This window comes from Panthera pardus, unplaced genomic scaffold, assembly GCF_024362965.1.
Source record: "Panthera pardus isolate Hobbes unplaced genomic scaffold, ASM2436296v1 HiC_scaffold_22, whole genome shotgun sequence".
Taxonomy (NCBI): Eukaryota; Metazoa; Chordata; class Mammalia; order Carnivora; family Felidae; genus Panthera; species Panthera pardus.
The window spans coordinates 59589533-59608269 of NW_026526788.1; the positions used below are offsets into that span (position 1 = coordinate 59589533).

The window sequence follows — 18737 nt, forward strand, 5'->3', positions numbered from 1 at the left end:
CCAATTTCCCCTACCCCCCACTTTGAGACTACAACATAACTAGCACTTCCAACTATTACAATAAAAAGCTGCATGTACGAAGAGCTGTATAAATGAAAACATGGTTAATGCCTCAGTCGCTGCGCAAACGTGACTTCAGTTCATGCCTACTGCCCTTAAAACTGAGCTACCTCACAGATAGACCTTTCAATTTAAACTAATTAATCATGACGCGCTGTGAACATCTGCCGCTGTCCATCCAATAGTAGTAGACACTTGTGCTGAGGATTCTCCCATCTGTACACAATGGGGAAGAAGATAATAGAAGTCGTTAGTAATCAAAAGTACTGCATAGCCACATTCTTTAAAGGACTGAATGCCAGCTGGACTGGAGAGAGGAGGAAAACAAAGGGCTCTAAGCAGTAACTCCCTGGTATCACTACAGATCCATGAAAATACTCTACTTGTCGTGAGCTTTTTGTGAAGCTATGTGCATGCCAAGATAATTATTTAAAATTTCTAAGATGCTCTGAACTTGAGATGTACAATAGCTACCTACACAATTTGGGAAAACTGCTCCTATAATTGTACAGTACAGAAGTAAAATCTGAGAGTAAACAAATACTGTACATAATCAAAAGTTAAATTTTTAATAATTCTTGAATTACAAGAGGAGTATCGAATGTTTTAAATGATACTTTCCCAAGCCCAAGAAACCAGATTTCAGGTGGGAAACTTAAGATTTAAATCCCTGTGAGAAATTATAACCCCTTGGCCAGAAGCCTGGAAAGCAAATGCTGTCATCCAATAACCAATGTAGAGGTATTTCCTGAGCCTAAAGGCAGGTATCTATCACAGAAAAGAGGTGTCTTGGAGCCTTTTAACAATAGGTCAAAATTCTCTCTTCTAGGGGTGCCTGGATGGCTCAGTCAGTTAAGGGTCCAACTCTTGGTTTCAGCTCAGGTCATGATCTCACGGTTCATGAGTTCGAGCCCTGCACATTGGGCTGCGTGCTGACAGTGCAGAGTCTGCTTAGGATTTTCTCTCTCCCTCTCTCTCTGCCTGTCTCCTGTCCTTGTGCACACAAGCGCGTACATGCTTGCTCTCAAAATAAATTAAACGTAAAAAAAATTCTTCTATCTGTTGGGCTATACATATATATACAGAAACCCAAAGTTCTATATTTTCAAATTAACAGAGACTCTACATTTGGCTGATAATTAGCTGTGTCCCAGGAAAGCTATCATTAATATTTAAGAGTCTAAAAGTATGTAGGCAGAAAGTGAGAAATCTCACTGTTACTACTCCTTAATCTCAGCTCACAGTATTTCACGTATCTATTTCACAAACAAGACCAGGTAACCCATCACAGTGTTTGTGACTACTATGAAAACTATGACATGTCAGTCAGCCTTGCTGCCTGCTGTGTGCTGTATGTACATCCATTACATATTCCTTATAGCTGGATTGAAAACCTGGAAATGAAATGAGGTCCCTGGAGAAACTTGGCCATGCTGGTGCTTTTTACCAAGTTTGAGATTTTCCAAAAAAATCAATTTTCAAAAGAAACATACATAAGTTCATTTAATGAAGGAGTTTTTAAGGGATTGCAATTTTCATCCCCTGCTAAAACCAATTACTTGGTAGAGGAATAAAGAAAAAGCCATGTGAAATAATACCAAGTAGCACCAGAATAGCCTTATCACTAAAGCTCGCATGCGCACAGGGCTGGGAGGATGGCTTCCTCTTGCCAGGCCCTTTAGGTCATTTCAGCAATTGTTCTGTTAAACACAGCATAACGTTATCAAGACCCAGCAAGCAGCAGAGAGCTTACACAGTCACAATTCATAGTGTCTCATCTCCAAATCGGATAAAAGTGGTATACAGGATTCCATCCAGGAAGCATTCAGTCAGAGCAAGTTAAAGTCAGTACTTTCTAACACATTTTCAAGATATTTATGTTGAATTAGCCCAAGGGAGAAAAATCAACGTGCTTGATGTATTTACTGAGACTTGCACCTCAAGTCAGCCAACAACGGCTGTAACTTTGAAAGAAATCTAAGCAAAGAATTTAAACACAGTTGGAATTTCACCAATTCCCTAAATATTTTTCTCCCTGTGGGATAATCTTTTTTTTCTTCATTTTTAAGGGACAATATATCTGAGGAAAAGAGATTATTCCTGGTGTACCTACCTAACCACTGTACAAAAGACTTCACCATAGACATTATACTCTTGATATCCCAAACATAGGAGTACATGTCATAAAGGATTGTCCTGTTGGCACAATTGGAGAGTCGAGTGAACATTCCCATCACCAGTCCACACATCTCCTCAAACTTGGCTGCTCGTGACCGCCACTCTTCAATCTATTGAGGATCAATAAAAGTATGACTCAAAAACTGCAAGCATAACAAAATAAACTGCTTATATTTTCAGGTCCCTGCAATTTATCCTAAACATTAAAGGATCACTGGGCTTAAACTCTTTATTTTATTTATTTACTTTTTAAAATTTACATCCAAATTAGGTAGCATATAGTGAAACAATGATTTCAGGAGTAGATTCCTTAATGCTCCTTACCCATTTAGCCCATCCCCCACCCCCACAACCCCTCCAGTAACCCTCAGTTTGTCCTCCATATTTATGAGTCTCTTCTGTTTTGCCCCCCTCCCTGCTTTTATATTATTTTTGTTTCCCTTCCCTTATGTTCATCTGTTTTGTCTCTTAAAGTCCTCATGAGTGAAGTCATATGACTTTTGTCTTTCTCGGACTAATTTCACTTAGCATAATACCCTCCAGTTCCATCCACATAGTTGCAAATGTGGGCTTAAACTCTTTAGACAAGCAATAACAGTCTGTATCTCCCCAAACTGACAAGTATTTCTGAAATAATCAACTGTGCCTTTCCTTCATTTTTCACTATAAGGTCAAACTATAGAACTCTATGTACTGGAATCCAAAACCACTTTCAAAGCATATTCTAAGATGTGGTCAATTTTCTGCTAGTTACCAATATATTCATTTAAGATGTCGTTTATCATCAGCATGGGGATGCACCCAGGCTAGAGAAGCAGATATAAATCAAGCATACTCACTTTTTCAGAGTCTTTTCCTTTGCAATTGACACTGACAACACTGCTATTTGCTCGAAGCCACTGGAATTCCCGTAACATTTGCGCTCCTTTGGGTCCATGCTCATAAGGAAGGTAGAACAGGTCAGCAAGCAACTGCAAATCCTCCAAAGTCACTGGTTCCACAGTATACAGAGGCTTTTCATTGGGACCTGGCACAAACTGTTCCTTGTTTGTCTGTTCATCAGTCTGCATAGGGGCAATATCACTAATGCAATCTTCCTGCATAGACATCTCTGGGGATTTTGATTCAGCTATGCTCTCTTTATCTGTGTCCATTGGTTTCAATTCCTCAGCCATTTTAGCTTCAACAATTTCAGTGAGTATTTGATTGTCATTCTTGTGGTCTGTTTCTTCTTGTTTTTCTACTACCATGTCCATGGGTTCCTCATCTGGCTGTTTCTTTTCCTCTTCCTTGGTCAGAGCTGTAGGTTCACCACTCAAGGCTGCTCCCTGGCTCATAATGGGCTCCTGATAAACTGTTGTGACTACAGTTGTGGCATTTAAAGAGGGTGCTGCAACTAAGGGAGTCCCATCAACTACACTTGCTTTAGCTCCACTGTGTGCAACTTGCCTACCTACAAAAACAAATTGCCACAAAGATAATCAGAATTAGAAACAGTACAAATCAGATCTAGAGAAATGTTTTCTTATTGTATCTCTAACCTCAATTTGAGATTCCAAATATTAAGCCCTGAGAAAAGTGCAATCCCTCTAAACCCCAGGGAGGTAGGGAGGGAAGAGAAGAGGAAAGAAACAAATGATAAACATCCCCTAAATATGCCAACATGTATTATCTTCTCTTCTGAAGATCTAGATCTAAAAATAATTATTCCAAAAAAAAACATTTTTAAAACAAATTAGCATTGCATCATGATAAAACTACCTCAGACCAAAAGTTAAGATTTTAAAAACCTTATTTCTCTAGATCCCTTCCCAAATTTTACTTTGTTTTGCGGGCCTATGGTAGGAACATCAAAATGTTCTTTACTTTACGATTCAACCATGTGACCCAAACCCCCTTACAACAAAGGGCCAAACTCACTGCTATACTGATGAGGTACACCAAACTCCTGCAACCACTCTGTTAAAGCTAACTTTAGAGCCATCTGTGGACTATAGAGCACATCAGTTTCAATATCTTCATCACTGCCTTCATTTTCTAACTTTATCTGGATCGATACAGTACTGTCTTCACTGTCAGCTGCAAAAAAAAAAAAAACAGAAACACAAAAAACAGTTTTGATTACAAAAGCCTCCTGACAAGTGAGAGGAACAAATGCAAAACACCAGTTGTTACAGTACAACTAGAGAAACAAGGAACAGGAACAGGAACAAACCTTAAACATAAAAACGCAAACACAACCAAGACCCTTAACTGAACCACTTCACCTATAAGTCATCTAAATGCATTGCTAAATGTAGGGGCACCTGGGTGGCTCGGTTGGTTAAGGGTCTAGACTTCGGCTCAGGTCATCATCTCATGGTTCCTGAGTTCAAGCCCTACATCAGGCTCTGCATTGACAGTGTGGAGCCTACTTGGGATATTCTCTCTCTCCCTCTCTCTCTCTCTCTCTCTGCCCCTCTGACATCACATGCTCCCTCTCTGAAAATAAATACCCCCCCCCCAAAAAAAATTGTAAATGCATTGCTTAATGTGAAATTGCAAATGAAATACAAAACACTAATTTCAGGGGCTTCTGGGTGGCTCAGATGGTTGAGGATCTGACTCAATTTCAGCTCCAATCATGATCCCAGGGTCGTGGGATCAAGCCCAGCCTCAGGCTTTGCACTGAGCATGGAGTCTGCTTAAGATGCATCATTCTCTCTCTCTCCCTCTGCCCCTCTCCCCCATTTGCATTCTCTCTCTAAAAAAAAATCAAATAAATAAATTTTGAAAATAAAAAAATTTTAAAGCCACTAATTTTAGAATCACTGGAAAAGTCAGTCATAAATGTTCAGAGTGCCAATCGTTGGGAATGTGAAGTTAAAGGCATATGATTTCCATAAAGATAACATTCCCTACCCTTGAGGGGCTTATAAATTAATGGGAAAATCATTACGAAAACATACAAGCAAATTAGTAAGTATATTGAGGGGGAAAGAGAAAAACCAATAGAGAACCCACATATTAAGCACAGATAATAAATAAGCACATAATGAAACTCTAAACAAGCACAGTGTTAGAGAAAATGAAGTCTGAACTCTGGCTTAGTATCCAAAACCTTCTACTCTTAGCTTTCCTTCATATTTCCCTGCACATGGCCCAGTCTGGCTACCACTCCTTAATGTGCTTCATGCTCTGCCTTAAAAGCGGTAGGAGGTAGATGCCATGTACCCAGAGGGAACTGAGACTATATTTTGTTGTTGTTTTTTTTTTAATTCAAGGGGGTGGTCCACAATGATTGAGCCTTAAAGGGAGGCATTAATCCAATAAACAGAACTGGAAGGAGTACAGAACTGAGAAAGAGAACACAACTATATGACTACATACCATACCCGAGCACCATGATGTGACATTCCCATAGCCCCAAACGAGCCCAAATTCAGTAACTTCAACTTTTCAATGTCCAGTGCTTTTACCTCTTGTCCACCAACCCTTTCATGCCCGGCACCTCTACTCATACTGTGATACTCGTAAGTATCCTCTCCTCTAGGAAATGGTTTCTTAGCACTTTTGCTTAGCAGAAATAAGCATTCCCCCCTCTGTGTTCCCACAGCACTTTGTAAACAATTTCCTCAGCATTTATCAAACAACAGCACAGTCGCCTATATGCTTTATCCAAAACCAGACCATGTTCTTCAAAAGCGGGGACTACTTTATTCTTTGCATCTTTAGTGCCAGGAAGGTGCACTTGCCAAATCTTACTAAGTGTTTAAATATAATGAATAAACAACTAGCCAGCATTCTTACTTAGAAACTCAACTGGGAATTTTTCATGAATAAAAAATCAGTAAGCCAATGTCTAAAATGACAACACAGAATATGTTCCATTAATATAAGCTGAAATCTAAATGATATATGAAGTAATTCAGGTAACAGCTAGTGATCTAAAATACCCCATTTAATAAAAACCACCAGAAAACATAAACTGAATGGGAATAATTCCAGGAATAACAGGAACACTAAAAAACTAGTGCTCTGATTTCAAAGTCACATTTTAAAAGTAAAGAACTGGGGGGGGGGGGGAAGCAAAGAACTGAGGCCAAGAAGTTATTAAGTAGTTTGTCCAAAGCCACTCAGCCCTCTGATCCCTCCTTCTCTCACATATACACCTCACTCATAGGACTAAACAACATACTTCAAAAAATCTCTTAAATTATGATGACAAACCTGCACTTGACAATAGCTCTAGTTAACCCCAGGTCTCCCTGCAAGGTCAAGGATTAAGCAGTCTACTTACTCATCACTACATCTTTTCTCACTCCATTCATGTTTGATTTGTACCAGGTGGCAAGGGTGTGGATAGCAACATAGTTGGCTTCAAATTCACAATTTGGATTAGTAAGGACTCCTTTTAACCGTGGGATGAGTTCTGTGGATCTTCCTTTGTATGGGCCCAGAAATAGTCTCTTCTGATCATAATCATTAGCATGAATGTTATCCCAGATTACTGGAGCTCTCTTAATAATCTTAGAAACCTCTTCAATAGACTCCACTGGAATTTCTTTAGAAACAACTTTCGGACCTAGAAATAATGACAACCATTTGTTAAAAGACCCTCAAACATGATTCTTCAAAATATACTGAATTCAATTTTTTATTGTATTTTGTTATTTATGTACTTTCTGACAATTTTTCTTTTCAAAGTAACACAGCAACATGTCTTTTTGAGTGTTCAGTTTTACCCAACCTCTCTCCAATATTTCCTCAGGTCAGATTTCTAGGAATGGAATTAGTAGTAAAAAGATATGAATATTTAAGGTTTGGGCAGGCTTCCTCAAACTGATATGTTATAAGGAACAAATTGTTGGGGTGCCCGAGGGGCTCAGTTAGTTAAGCATCCAACTTTGACTCAGGTCATGATCTCAAGGTTCAGGAGTTCCAGCCCCACACTGGACTCTGTGCTGACAGCTGAGAGCCTGGAGTCTGCTTCAGATTTTGTCTCTGTCTCTCTCTCTCTGTCCCTCCCCTGCTCACCTCTGTCTGTGTCTCAAAAATAAATAAACAAAAAAAAAATTTCATGTAAACAATTTCTTTTTCCATTATAATACAGCTCGTTGATTAATAACCGTCAATTCGGCAGGATAGCTTTCATTTTATAAAACACTCTCCCCCTATGGCTGAGATCAATACTTTTTAGCCCAGTTCCCTACACATCTATTATTTATCAGCAACTGATACTCAGATTCACTGCAAAATCCTTAAAGATGTTTTTTATACTAAATGAAGAATGTATACTTCATAAAAGGGAATTTTAACAACAAAGTTTTCTGGTTAAAGTTGTTTTCAAAAAGTATCCAATTAACCAGAAAAACCAATTTCTAAGTTCTAGTTAACTAAAGTTTTACTGTATAAATCTTAAAGACTTACCTGTCCAAAGCACCTCAATTCCAGGGAGAAGCTTTTCACCCACAGTCCTTAAATAAGGAGATTGAGACACATTTGGGTAACAGAAAGTGCCACAATATTCTGAATGTAAAAAGGAAAATTAAGTAAAATAGTTAGGAGTGAAATGGTCACGAGTTTTTAAATGGGGGGAAAAAATGTCTACCAATTCTAAATTCTTTTCATACAAATGATAAAGAGCTTCCAAGTCGTATCTCAAAGGAATTAAACTCAAGTGGATAGTTCATTAAAGAATCAATTAAAAATAAAAATAAGAATCAATTCATAAAATCTGATACTCTTCCCCCAATAATACATATCAATCCTTATGATCCTACAGTCATTAGAAATACAAGTTTACTAAAGAAATAATTAGAATGTTTAGTATTTTCTACATACTTTGAATTGGCTACATTTCTCTTACAATTAGAGGCCAAACAAAATGAATTGACAATATCATAACAGACAAAATGCAGTATTATGTGCCATGTTATTAAGACTCAACTGCAACTAAATAGTAATTTGCAGCTTCTGCACTGCAAAGAAAACAATCAGCAAAACTAAAAGGGAACCAATGGAATGGGAAAAGATATTTGCAAATGACATATCAAATAAAGAGTTAGTATCCAAACTCTATAAAGAACTTAACAAACTCAACACCCAAAAAACAAACAACCCAGTGAAGAAGAAATGGGCAAAAGACATGAATAGACACTCTTCCAAAGAAGACACCCAGATAAACAGACACTTGAAAAAAATGCTCACCACCATTCATTATCAGGGAAACAGAAATCAAAACCACAATGAGATAGCACTTCACACCTGTCAGAATGGCTAAAATTAACTTAGGCAACAACAGATGTTGGTGAGGATGCGGAGAAAGAGGAACCCTTTTGCACTGCTGGTGGCAATGCAAACTGGTGCAGCCACTCTGGAATACAGTATGGAGGTTCCCCCCAAAATTAAAAATATAACTACCCTACAACTCAGCAATTACACTACTAGGTATTTATTCAAAGGATACAGATGTGCTGTTTTGAAGGGGTACATGCACCCCAATGTTTATAGCAGCGCTATTAACAACAGCCAAAGTATAGAAAGAACCCAAATGTCCATCGACAGATGAATGGATAAAGTGGCATATATAAACATACATACATACATACAATGGAGTATCACTCGGCAATCAAAAATGAAATCTTACCATTTGCAACAACGTGGATGGAACTAGAGTATATTATGCTAAGCGATATTAGAGAAAAATACCGTATGACTTCACTCATATGTGGAATTTAAGATACGAAACAGATGAACATAAGGGAAGGGAGGCAAAAATAATATAACATCAGGGAGGGGGACAAAACATAAGAGATTCTTAACTCTTAACATAAGAGATTCTTAGCAAACTGAGGGTTGCTAGAGGCGTTGTAGGTAGGGGATGGGCTAAATGGGCAAGGGGCATTAAGGAAGACACTTGTTGGAATGAGTACTGGGTGTTTTATGTAGGGGATGAATCACTGGATTCTACTCCTGAAATCATTATTTGCACTATATGCAAACTAACTTGATGTAAATTAAAAAATAATAATAATAAAGCATAATTTTAAATTTAAAACAATAAGTAAACATTTAAGAAAACATTAAAAGATAACAAATAGTAATTTGCAATGAATTAAGTAATTCCCAATGTAATCTTATTAAACATTATTTGAGTACTCCTGTTATATCAGACCTCTGAGATAAGGTTCGTGGCTCACAGGATTCTCAGACATATACACAAAGTTAAATAATTCAGACAAAATTTCTTAGAACAAATTTATTTATCTCTTCCTGAAAAAGAAGTCAAGGGGAAATTCCTTATAAGCCTAATTTTGAGAGGCAACTAAAAGAGGCTAATACATTATCAATGGAAGGAACCAGGGAGGCAAGGTGAGAGAGGAAAAGTGGGGCAGGGTGGGGGGGTGGGGGGGGCGTTATTTAGCAAGTTTTCTATGCTGAGTCCTGGAATTCCAGAAGAGCCCAGATGGAAGTAGGAGGAGTGAAAAAAGATACAGATATGCATAGGCAGAAAAAAGGAACAAGTAGGAGGAAATGAGAAGTGACTAAGTTAAAAGCAATGTAAATTTGTTTTCTAGTTTTACATTTGATAATACTATCCTTCCTTTAATCCTGAAAATTTAAAGTTCATACACTTCCAGTACTAAAAAATACATGAAATCTTTTGCCTGTTCAGTTGCCATTTATTAGTCCCTAAAATTTCTCAAGTGTAAGACCTTGAGAAATGTCTTCTAGAAAAAGAATTCCTACTTTTATACACCAAAGGGAGAGGGGACAACACAATAAAGGCCATATATAGTTCTTTGAAAATGATGTATTTCAAGAAGTCTAGTTAAATATAAATCTATTATATACAATACCTGTGGGACAGAAGAGGAAAGTTTCTGGCTCTCCTAGGTATTGATAAATTTCATTTGTAATGGAGACCTGGGCATGAGCAAAAGAACTGAATACCTCTTTGTCTGCTGCACACATATTATGGTCAATATCATCAAAAAGCAAGGCAAATGACCTGCACCCAAACTGAGAAACCTAGGAAAAGCAGGGGGGGGGGGGGAAAAAGATGATTTAGCAGCTCTTTTTAAGTAAATAAACGCCTGGCTGGATCAGTCCGTAAAACATGCAACTCTTGGATCTCAGGGTCATGACTTCAAGCTCCACACTGGGCACAGAGCTTACATAAAAAATAGGATTAAAAATATTAATGTAGACACTTAATAGCTCTATCTAAAAGTCAAACATTTTTCTTAGTAGAATGTTCAAAGCCACACCAATTTTTTTTACATTTTCTATGTTAAACAGCTAGACAAGTTGGAACCCATTTTTCATTTGAGTTTGAATGCAGTATGCTCCAACAAAGCTTCAACGATATGGCCTATCCCTACCTCCCTGGCTGCTGATTATAGAAGACCAGACAGACAGAAAAACAGAAATGGTAAGTGAACTCAAGAGATGAAAAACCTAGGCTTGTTCTAGTCCCAAAGACACACTGATCCTAATTAATCTCTGCACATAAACCTAACTAGTCCATGAATCAGAAGGAACACAGTATTTGATCAGATAGGGAGATAACCTCTTAAAAAGCATATTCATGGAAATTAAACCTCCTTATTAAATTTTTTACCATCTTAATGCCATCAATAATATAAACCTTTGCCTAAAGAAACACGCAAACATATACATGTATTATGTATCAGCAAATTTACTTTACCAGAAAAAATGTGCAGCTTTTATGTGAAGCAGAATTTAGATTCCAATCAGGCTTACCAATAGCTTACTTGTTTACCTAGTCTGTTTTCCTTCTGATCTTTGGAAACCAGTCAACCATATGGAGACTGGATTATACCTCTTGTCCATATTAACATATTACATGTAAAGGCACTTACATCTAACAGGTAACACCCTGTTTCTATTAACCTCAATCACAAATTCAGTCAAGTACCCAATAATATACAGAGCTTCTCAAAATGCGATTCTGGACAACCTGAATTTTTTTAAATTTTTTTCTTTCTTTGAGAAAGAAAGGGAAAGAGCGATATCACATGCACAGGGGAGGGACGGAGGGAAAGAGAGAGAGAGAATCTTAAGAAGGATTAGGCCAACTGCGGAGCCTGACTCAGGGCTCAATCTCACAACTGTGAGATCATGACCTCAGGCACCCAGGCACCCCTGGACAACCTGAATTCTGAAGTAAGTCCCCACTCCCAAGTCTGTATTTCCACCCCAAGTCAGTTTAAGAATCTCTGGAAATGAACCCTATTAGCAACTTTTTAAGCATCACTTCTAAGCATTTCTTCTATAGCAGTTCTTATGCAAACCAAAGTCTGAGAAGCACTGCTACCTCCAGTAAAGCGCTCTTGACTCATGTTAGAAAATACTCTCTACCAAAAGCATGAAGGTAAAAAAATTGTACAGAAGCAAAGAAGTATAAATTTGGTGTCCTTTTAACATCATTAAAAGCAACTCAGAAAACTTTGTTTCCGGTATACTGAATCAGGGGGAAATAATGAAAAAGTAAAGCTACCTGGTCCAGTTTGCGTTTCAATGTAGATACTTCCTTGGGGTTAGAAAAGGTAATATCCAATCCAGGTGAGATAGCATAGATGAACTCTATCTCATATTCTCGTGCAGCAGAGATGAGTGTCATAAGTTGCTCTGAAGAAGAGAGTCCACGTTTTTAGAATGCAGCACAGAAAACTAAAAGAACCTTCACTTTTCAACTAAAGACAAGAGGTCATTTTCTCCAATTTACGATAGGTCAAGAAAGGAAAAATCCCTGAAATTTTACATGATGGTCATGTCCAACGTGATAATAAGTCATACAAAATGCCACAAACCTCATGTGGCTTAATGTCACCCTAAAATCAATAAAGCATTCTTTCATTGCCATTTCTCAAAAATATTGAATTAAGCATTACTTCTCTTACTGAACATAAGCCATCTTTATTTCCTACATTGTTTGAGATGTATGGTTTTCATTTTTTGCAGTCTCTGAACTGAAATTCTTATATAAAAAAAATCTACATATAACTACTTTATAATTTGGAAGAAAAGAAAAATGTGTTCTTAACAACCAGGGTTAAGTGACAGCCTTAACAATCCTTGTCTTTATAACTACAGAAAATACTCGTTACAAATCTGAAGTTTTAAAAATGTGACAATTTTCCTAAGTAAAACTAAATTCTATTCTATACACCAGTAGACCTATCTTTACATAACTTTCAGTGGTATCTCAAGATAGTCATTTGACTATATTTTGATTATTGATCACATAAAATTTCATTACCAGCACCCAAAAAATAATTAGGTTGAACACACACTTAAATTATATAGAGTAGTAAACAAAAACACTAGATGGAGATAGGATACATTTTAATTGCTTCTTTGTAATTTAAGAAAACTTTCTGCTTTCAGTGTTTTGGCTGCACTCTATAACCAAGTTATCTTATTAGCTACGTATGTGTACCATTTTAATTCCAAGTATGAAATGTTTCCCCGTTTGTAAGTCCCCAAAGAAAAGCACCACTTGTCTAATTTATAAGGAGGTTCTGTTATGTCCTACTCTATTTACTATGTATTTACTATGTATTTAACTTAACATTAAGAACACACATAACAAGGATAGTTTATGATGGCTTTTCACTTCAGTATAAGCCTAGACTAGGGTGAGGCCTTTATTTTAAATAAAGACAAAACCAAGTAATCAAGTGATCAAGACCAAGCCATTCTTGAGTCTGAAGCAAAAGGACCAGTAATACTGATCCTGTCTTTACTTAAAATTTTGGTATCTTGCTCATGGATTTTTTTTTTGCATTAATCTTGGTTTAAAAATTGCATAAGATACTATTTATCTTCATCACTGATTTTTTTGGGGAGTCCCTTACTTAAGCTTTGTACCCAAGGCGGCACCTCACTTGCCCTGCCCCAGGCCTAGTCCTGCTTTAGTACCTCTTTGTTCAATGGCCCACTGTTTAGACCACTGACAGAAGTTAAACGGTATAATTTATGATTACAGAACAGGTGGGAGTCAGACTGCCATAACCATGAATCACACCATGGCCGGCCAACATTAGTACTTCTTTCAATCTACACTAACTCACACAGAATTTACCAGATAATAAAAATGGAAACGACCTACAAAGAGAAAACGAAATATTTAATAAAATTCTTATAATGTACATTACAGCTCTTTTCTTCCCATATTCTGAATTTATGGATTAAAAAGAAAAAGATTACCAGCTTCTTCCACTGAATACATCTCTCGCCAAAACATCCTATGTTTGTAGTCATCTTTTGGGGCATACAAGTATGTATTTAATTCCCATTTCTGGAGCCTTAAGGGGAAAGAAAATTACATATGTATAAATAGGCAACATGTAAAGGCTGTAAATCCCAAATTTTTCCTTTCCTTGGAGCATCTCCATCTCTTAAAAAGCTAGTAATATTCTGGGACAACAGCTTTTAACCTTTTTGTAATCTAGCGGAATTGTAAAAAATTAAATATTATAAGGAATGCCAACAAATTAAAGTCTTAAATAAAAACAATAGCTCTGAATGACACAGATAGAGCCCAAAACCTATTCAGCTTCCCCAGAAACTTTGAAAACCCCTGGCCTAGGTGAAGGAAAGGTAAAAGACCAAGGTCAAATAACTTCTGCAACTGAGAAATCATCAAAATTCATATGGCCTATTCAGTGTTAGTTTATCTTCAAATAAAAGGAAATATTGATGGTTTAAGACTACTTCACAAAGTAAAAAATTTACCTTCTAAAGAGTTCTTTTCTCTGTTCCATAACCCAAGGTCTTCCATAAAATCCTAGATTCAAAGTAAGAATGAAATTATTTTCAAGTTTCAAAATGTGGTAAACAATTTATTGACAAAAGCAGATTACAAAACATACAATATAATCCCATTCTGAAAAAAAGTGTGTACAATATATCCAAAGGGTATTTAGTAAAATATTAAGATGTCTTTGGGAAAAAAAAAAACTCATTAAGGTGTCTCTGGATAGTGATATTATAAAATGACTTTTATTCCCCTTTTATTTAGGTAATTTTTCTTATTTTTCTACCATTAACACTTATTACTTATGCAATATTTTTTAAAAAAATTTTTTAATGTTTATTTTTGAGAGAGACAGAACATGAGCAGAGGAGGGGCACAGAGAGAGGGAGACAGGCATCCCAAAACCTAACTTTAAAAAAACTTTTAAAAAATAAACTCCACACCCAACGCCATGCTGGAACTTAGGATCCAGAGATCAAGAGTTAGATGCTCCGACTGGGCCAGCCAGGTACCCCTAAACCTAACTTTCTTTTTTTTTTTTTCTTCAATGTTTATTTTTGAGAGACAGAGGCAGAGAGAAAGGGAGACTGAGGATCCCAAGCAGGTTCCAGGCTCCGAGCTGTCAGCACAGAGCCTGCACTGGGCTCAAACTCACCAACCAAACCCTGAGATCATGACCTGAGCAGACTGAGCTACCCAGGTACCCCTAAACCTAACTTTTTAAAAGATCTCAATCTTACAAAAGAGGAAGGGGAAGCAAAGTAATCCCAAACCACTAATAATAACAACCACTACTTGAGAGAGGAATTGAATTGCCTTTAGAGTGGGAGATTAAAAAAAAAAAGTAGGGAAAAAAACAGGAACAGAATTAGGAAAGAATCTGATTGAACCAATTTTATGATCGCCTTATTTTTTTTTTAAAGTTCCTGATACAATAAAAGGGACCAAAAATGCCTTAAACTAAATTCACAGCAAACTCAACAGTGGAACTGGCCCAAAAAGGAAACTCTTGAGGAGTCTCAATTCCAGGGCAAAGGTTTGAACAACTGGAAATGCAAGAATATGACTTGCTCCACTGTCCCAGAAGGGAGGTAAATCACTAGTAGTGCATAATGCAGGAAACAAACCAGCAGAGGAATGACTTCAGTCCTGATATAAGCACCAAACTGGTACTTGCAGCTCCACTGTGTGTGAATCACACCTTATAGCTTGCCTAACCTTTATTTTCCACCTGTCTCGGTCTAATCACCTGCAAGAGAGAAGGACAGGGGCGCCTGGGTGACTCAGGTCATGATCTCGCGGTCTGTGAGTTCGAGCCCCGTGTCAGGCTCTCTGCTGACAGCTCAGAGCCTGGAGCTGCTTCGGATTCTGTGTCTCCCTCTCTCTCTGCCCCTCCCCTGCTCATGCTCTGTCTCTCTCTGTCTCAAAAATAAACATTTTTAAAAAATTAAAAAAAAAAAAAAGAGAGAGAGAGAAGGACAGCCCCTCAGGAGTACCATGAAGATGGTTAACATATTATGAACATAAAATGCTATTCTCTCACACACACATGCACACGCAGAAAAAATACACACACAGTCTACTTAAGACTACCTAAAACTGACATTTCTGTAACGTATTAAACTCCAGTCTCTAGACACGATGGTTACTCTGCACAACAAACATGGACAAACACAACAAAACAAAAATTCATTGCATACTATGTATGAAACTGTAGCACTTTCCATCAATAATTCAGTTACCTTCTTACAAGTAACTTAGGGGCACTTGGATGGCTTAGTGGGTTAAGCGTCAGACTCTGACTCTGGCTCAGGTCATGATCTCCTGGTTCAAGGTTTCAAACCACCCTGTGCTGACAGCTCAGAGGCTGAAGCCTGCTTCAGATTGTGTGTCTCCTCCTCTCTCTGCCCCTCCCCCGCACGTATAAACATTTAAAGAATTAAAAAAAATTTTTTAAACATTAGGTAAATTTTATACGTCTTTACAGCTTTCCTACAACATTTAGCATTATCATTTTTCTCTCCAAGGAATAGGCATTAAACACTCCTTTAGAATTGCTTCAATATATAAAAGAAACATTTTTATCTTCAGAAGCCCTAACTTTACTCTCAGGTTCATGGTTTTGGTTAACTGGCACCACAAAGAGGAAGCAGTGCTATTATGCAAGTTACAACCAACAAAGATTTGTGAGGGAAAGAACATTTTTAAAAAGGAATCCTGCCAATCCCTACGTTATTTCCTTTCTTCATTCATTTTAGGAATACCAACTTAGGAGTACTTAAAAAAAAATCAGGTGCTCAGTCACCAAAAAAATACAGAGAGATATGGAGGGAGGAGGGACAATAGATAACAGACAACTCTATTCTCTGAGTAGTTCCCTTTCAATACTATTCTGAAAAAACAAACCAACTTAAACCACAAGCTTTTCTCCATAATTACTGAAGATGTAATAGACAAAATTTCTTTAGCCTCACTCTCGTCTAGCTCTAAAATTTCTATATCCTCCAGCACTCTTCAACCCTCCACCCAAAGATCCCTGATGACAAAATAGACTTTTTCTAGAATCTCCATGCACGCAAACAAGCCCAAATAAATACACCAACAGATTAAGTCACACAGAGCAATCATGTTTCCACAAACATGGACTCCAAATACGTAAGTAGCTTTCCATTCTGTCTTCCCCCCAAATTCTACAAGACCTTTAACTCTGCAGAACTGTTTCACTCCTTACTGTAGCTACATAGTAGTCTGTTTTCTCCTCCAATTAAGCTTTATCTAAAATACCACAACCACGACCCACCCTTCAAATAAACACTCTTTGTAGGCTGACAATACTAGAAAAGCTGAAGCTCTCAACGTATAGGGAAACCTTTCTACTTCTCCATACCTTTTTGGTCCTTTGTAACAACTAATTCTTATACAGTGTTACTCCCATGCATCCCATTACATATAGGAAAGAACTAATAAGGCAAACAACTATGAAACTCTAAGTAGGCCAAAAGACTTCAGAAAATTAAAATACATGCTGTACTCAAGGAAACAGCAATAAGGCAACTGACTCATGCTTCCATAGAATACTTGGTCGAATATTCACTATATTCATAAACTGCGATACAATCTTCAGGTCATTTTCCCCAACGACAAAAATAAATAATCAAATTAAATAATTAAATAAATCCTGCATTCTTTTTAAATGGGAAGTGAGAAAGTCAAAAAAACATTTTAAACCTCTTCTGCAGCTCCTAAATTAAAATCCTGTACCCCTGATACTATCTAAGTCAAAGCTTCATCTCCTAGAGCCAAAGCACAGCAGCTGGCAAAGGACAATTTTCTAGGCTGCAAAAGAATCTTCAAAGGGTGGGGGGCAGGGACTGACTACAAAAAAAAAAAAAAAAATTCTAAGCAAAGGGGAATTTGTAAAATCAGCTCCACTGTGCTTCTCTTCGCTCCCAGAGTACAACAAGCACATCCGTGTGGATTTATTTTTTCCCCCCACGGGTGAGGACAGCAGGACTATACACGTTTTTCCATTTGAACATAGACCACCCTACGGAACAAGATCCCAAGGTACAAAGACTCGTTAACTCAGAGCCTAACACTAGGCTCCTTACTACCGCCTCCGCAGGAGCCAGGCCTGGCTCCAGCCCAAGGCGGGTGGGGTCAGGCATGTTAATAGCCAGAGGGGAATTCAACGCTGCATAACAACGTGAGAGAAGACTTGCCCACCATCTCGCCTCTCCCCTCTCCAAAACAGGATCAAGTTTCAGGGCCCAAAGAGTGACACCTTTTTAGAGCCTCCTAAAGTATCCCCCACACGAGCAGAGAATGTTACTGGGACGGAACGGGAAGGAGGACGTTCTCGCCCAGCCCGCGCCAGAGCGCTCACCTTCCACTACGCCACATAGGAACCTCCGAGCTCCTCCTGCAGCCCCAGCCACCGCTGCTCCCCCGGCCCCGGCTGGGTTGTCTTCTCCGGGGGCCGGAGCTGCTGGCGGCTCCAACGATGCCCCCGCGGAAGCAGCAGGGTTGGAGTTCAGCTCGCTCTCCCGCTCCTCCAGCGCCGCCTGGCTCTCCTTCTGCACCATCCTCCTGCCCCCGGCCGCCGCCACCTCTGCAGGTCCTCCTCGGCCTCCGTCCGTTGGGCCGCCGGCCCGGAGCCCTGGAAAGGGCCTCGGCTCCAAGCGCGCGCCCTTCTTGCTCCTTCCCCTCCCCCTCTGCCCTTCCCCCTCCCTTCCGCAGGGACCCGAATGCCCGGATGAGAAGGGCGGCGGCACCGGCGCGAGCCCTTTGTCAGCCGCTGCCTCAGCCTAAGCTGGGGAGCCGGAAGCCCAAGCGGAGGGCGAGGCCGCGACCTCTCGTTCTCTGGAGGCAGATAGCCAAACCTCCTTTTCTTGGTCGCAGTTAGCTTCTGCTGCTTCCCGATAATCTTAGCTCTTCCGCTGTTCCCCCTCAAAGCCCCTAGGTCTCCACCACCGCTGCTTCTACCGCCCGCTTCCTGTTTATCCGCACTGCGCCTGCGCCGGAGACCGGCTCAGACCGGTCCCCTCAGCCCGACTCCCCCGCCTTCTTTTGGGCCAGCCTATTGCGCTTCATTCGATAGGGGGAAATAGAACAGAGGAGAAGCGAAAAGCGGAAGATAATGAGGACGATGGAATGTACCATTTGTGCTCACCACCCTCTAGGACAAGGCAGGCGCCCTGGAACGGACCATTACCCCTTCTGAAGAAGGGGA

The 18737-nt window shown here is 39.0% G+C and overlaps 1 protein-coding gene across 1 annotated transcript in view; it reads right to left on the reverse strand.

Annotated features, from left to right (window-relative positions):
* The window catches only part of OGA (O-GlcNAcase), a 29023-nt gene extending 10495 nt beyond the window's left edge, over positions 1-18528 (reverse strand). Inside the window, exons 1-10 of the mRNA XM_019459219.2 lie at positions 17892-18528; positions 13984-14035; positions 13456-13553; positions 11744-11874; positions 10080-10251; positions 7648-7746; positions 6518-6802; positions 4159-4317; positions 3078-3691; positions 2174-2348 (exon numbers count right to left, since the gene is read on the reverse strand). Coding sequence (XP_019314764.1) covers positions 2174-2348; positions 3078-3691; positions 4159-4317; positions 6518-6802; positions 7648-7746; positions 10080-10251; positions 11744-11874; positions 13456-13553; positions 13984-14035; positions 17892-18090 — 1984 coding nt within the window. The 5' untranslated portion in view covers positions 18091-18528. The remainder of the gene's footprint in view (positions 1-2173; positions 2349-3077; positions 3692-4158; positions 4318-6517; positions 6803-7647; positions 7747-10079; positions 10252-11743; positions 11875-13455; positions 13554-13983; positions 14036-17891) is intronic.
* Between the last annotated feature and the right edge of the window lie 209 nt (positions 18529-18737).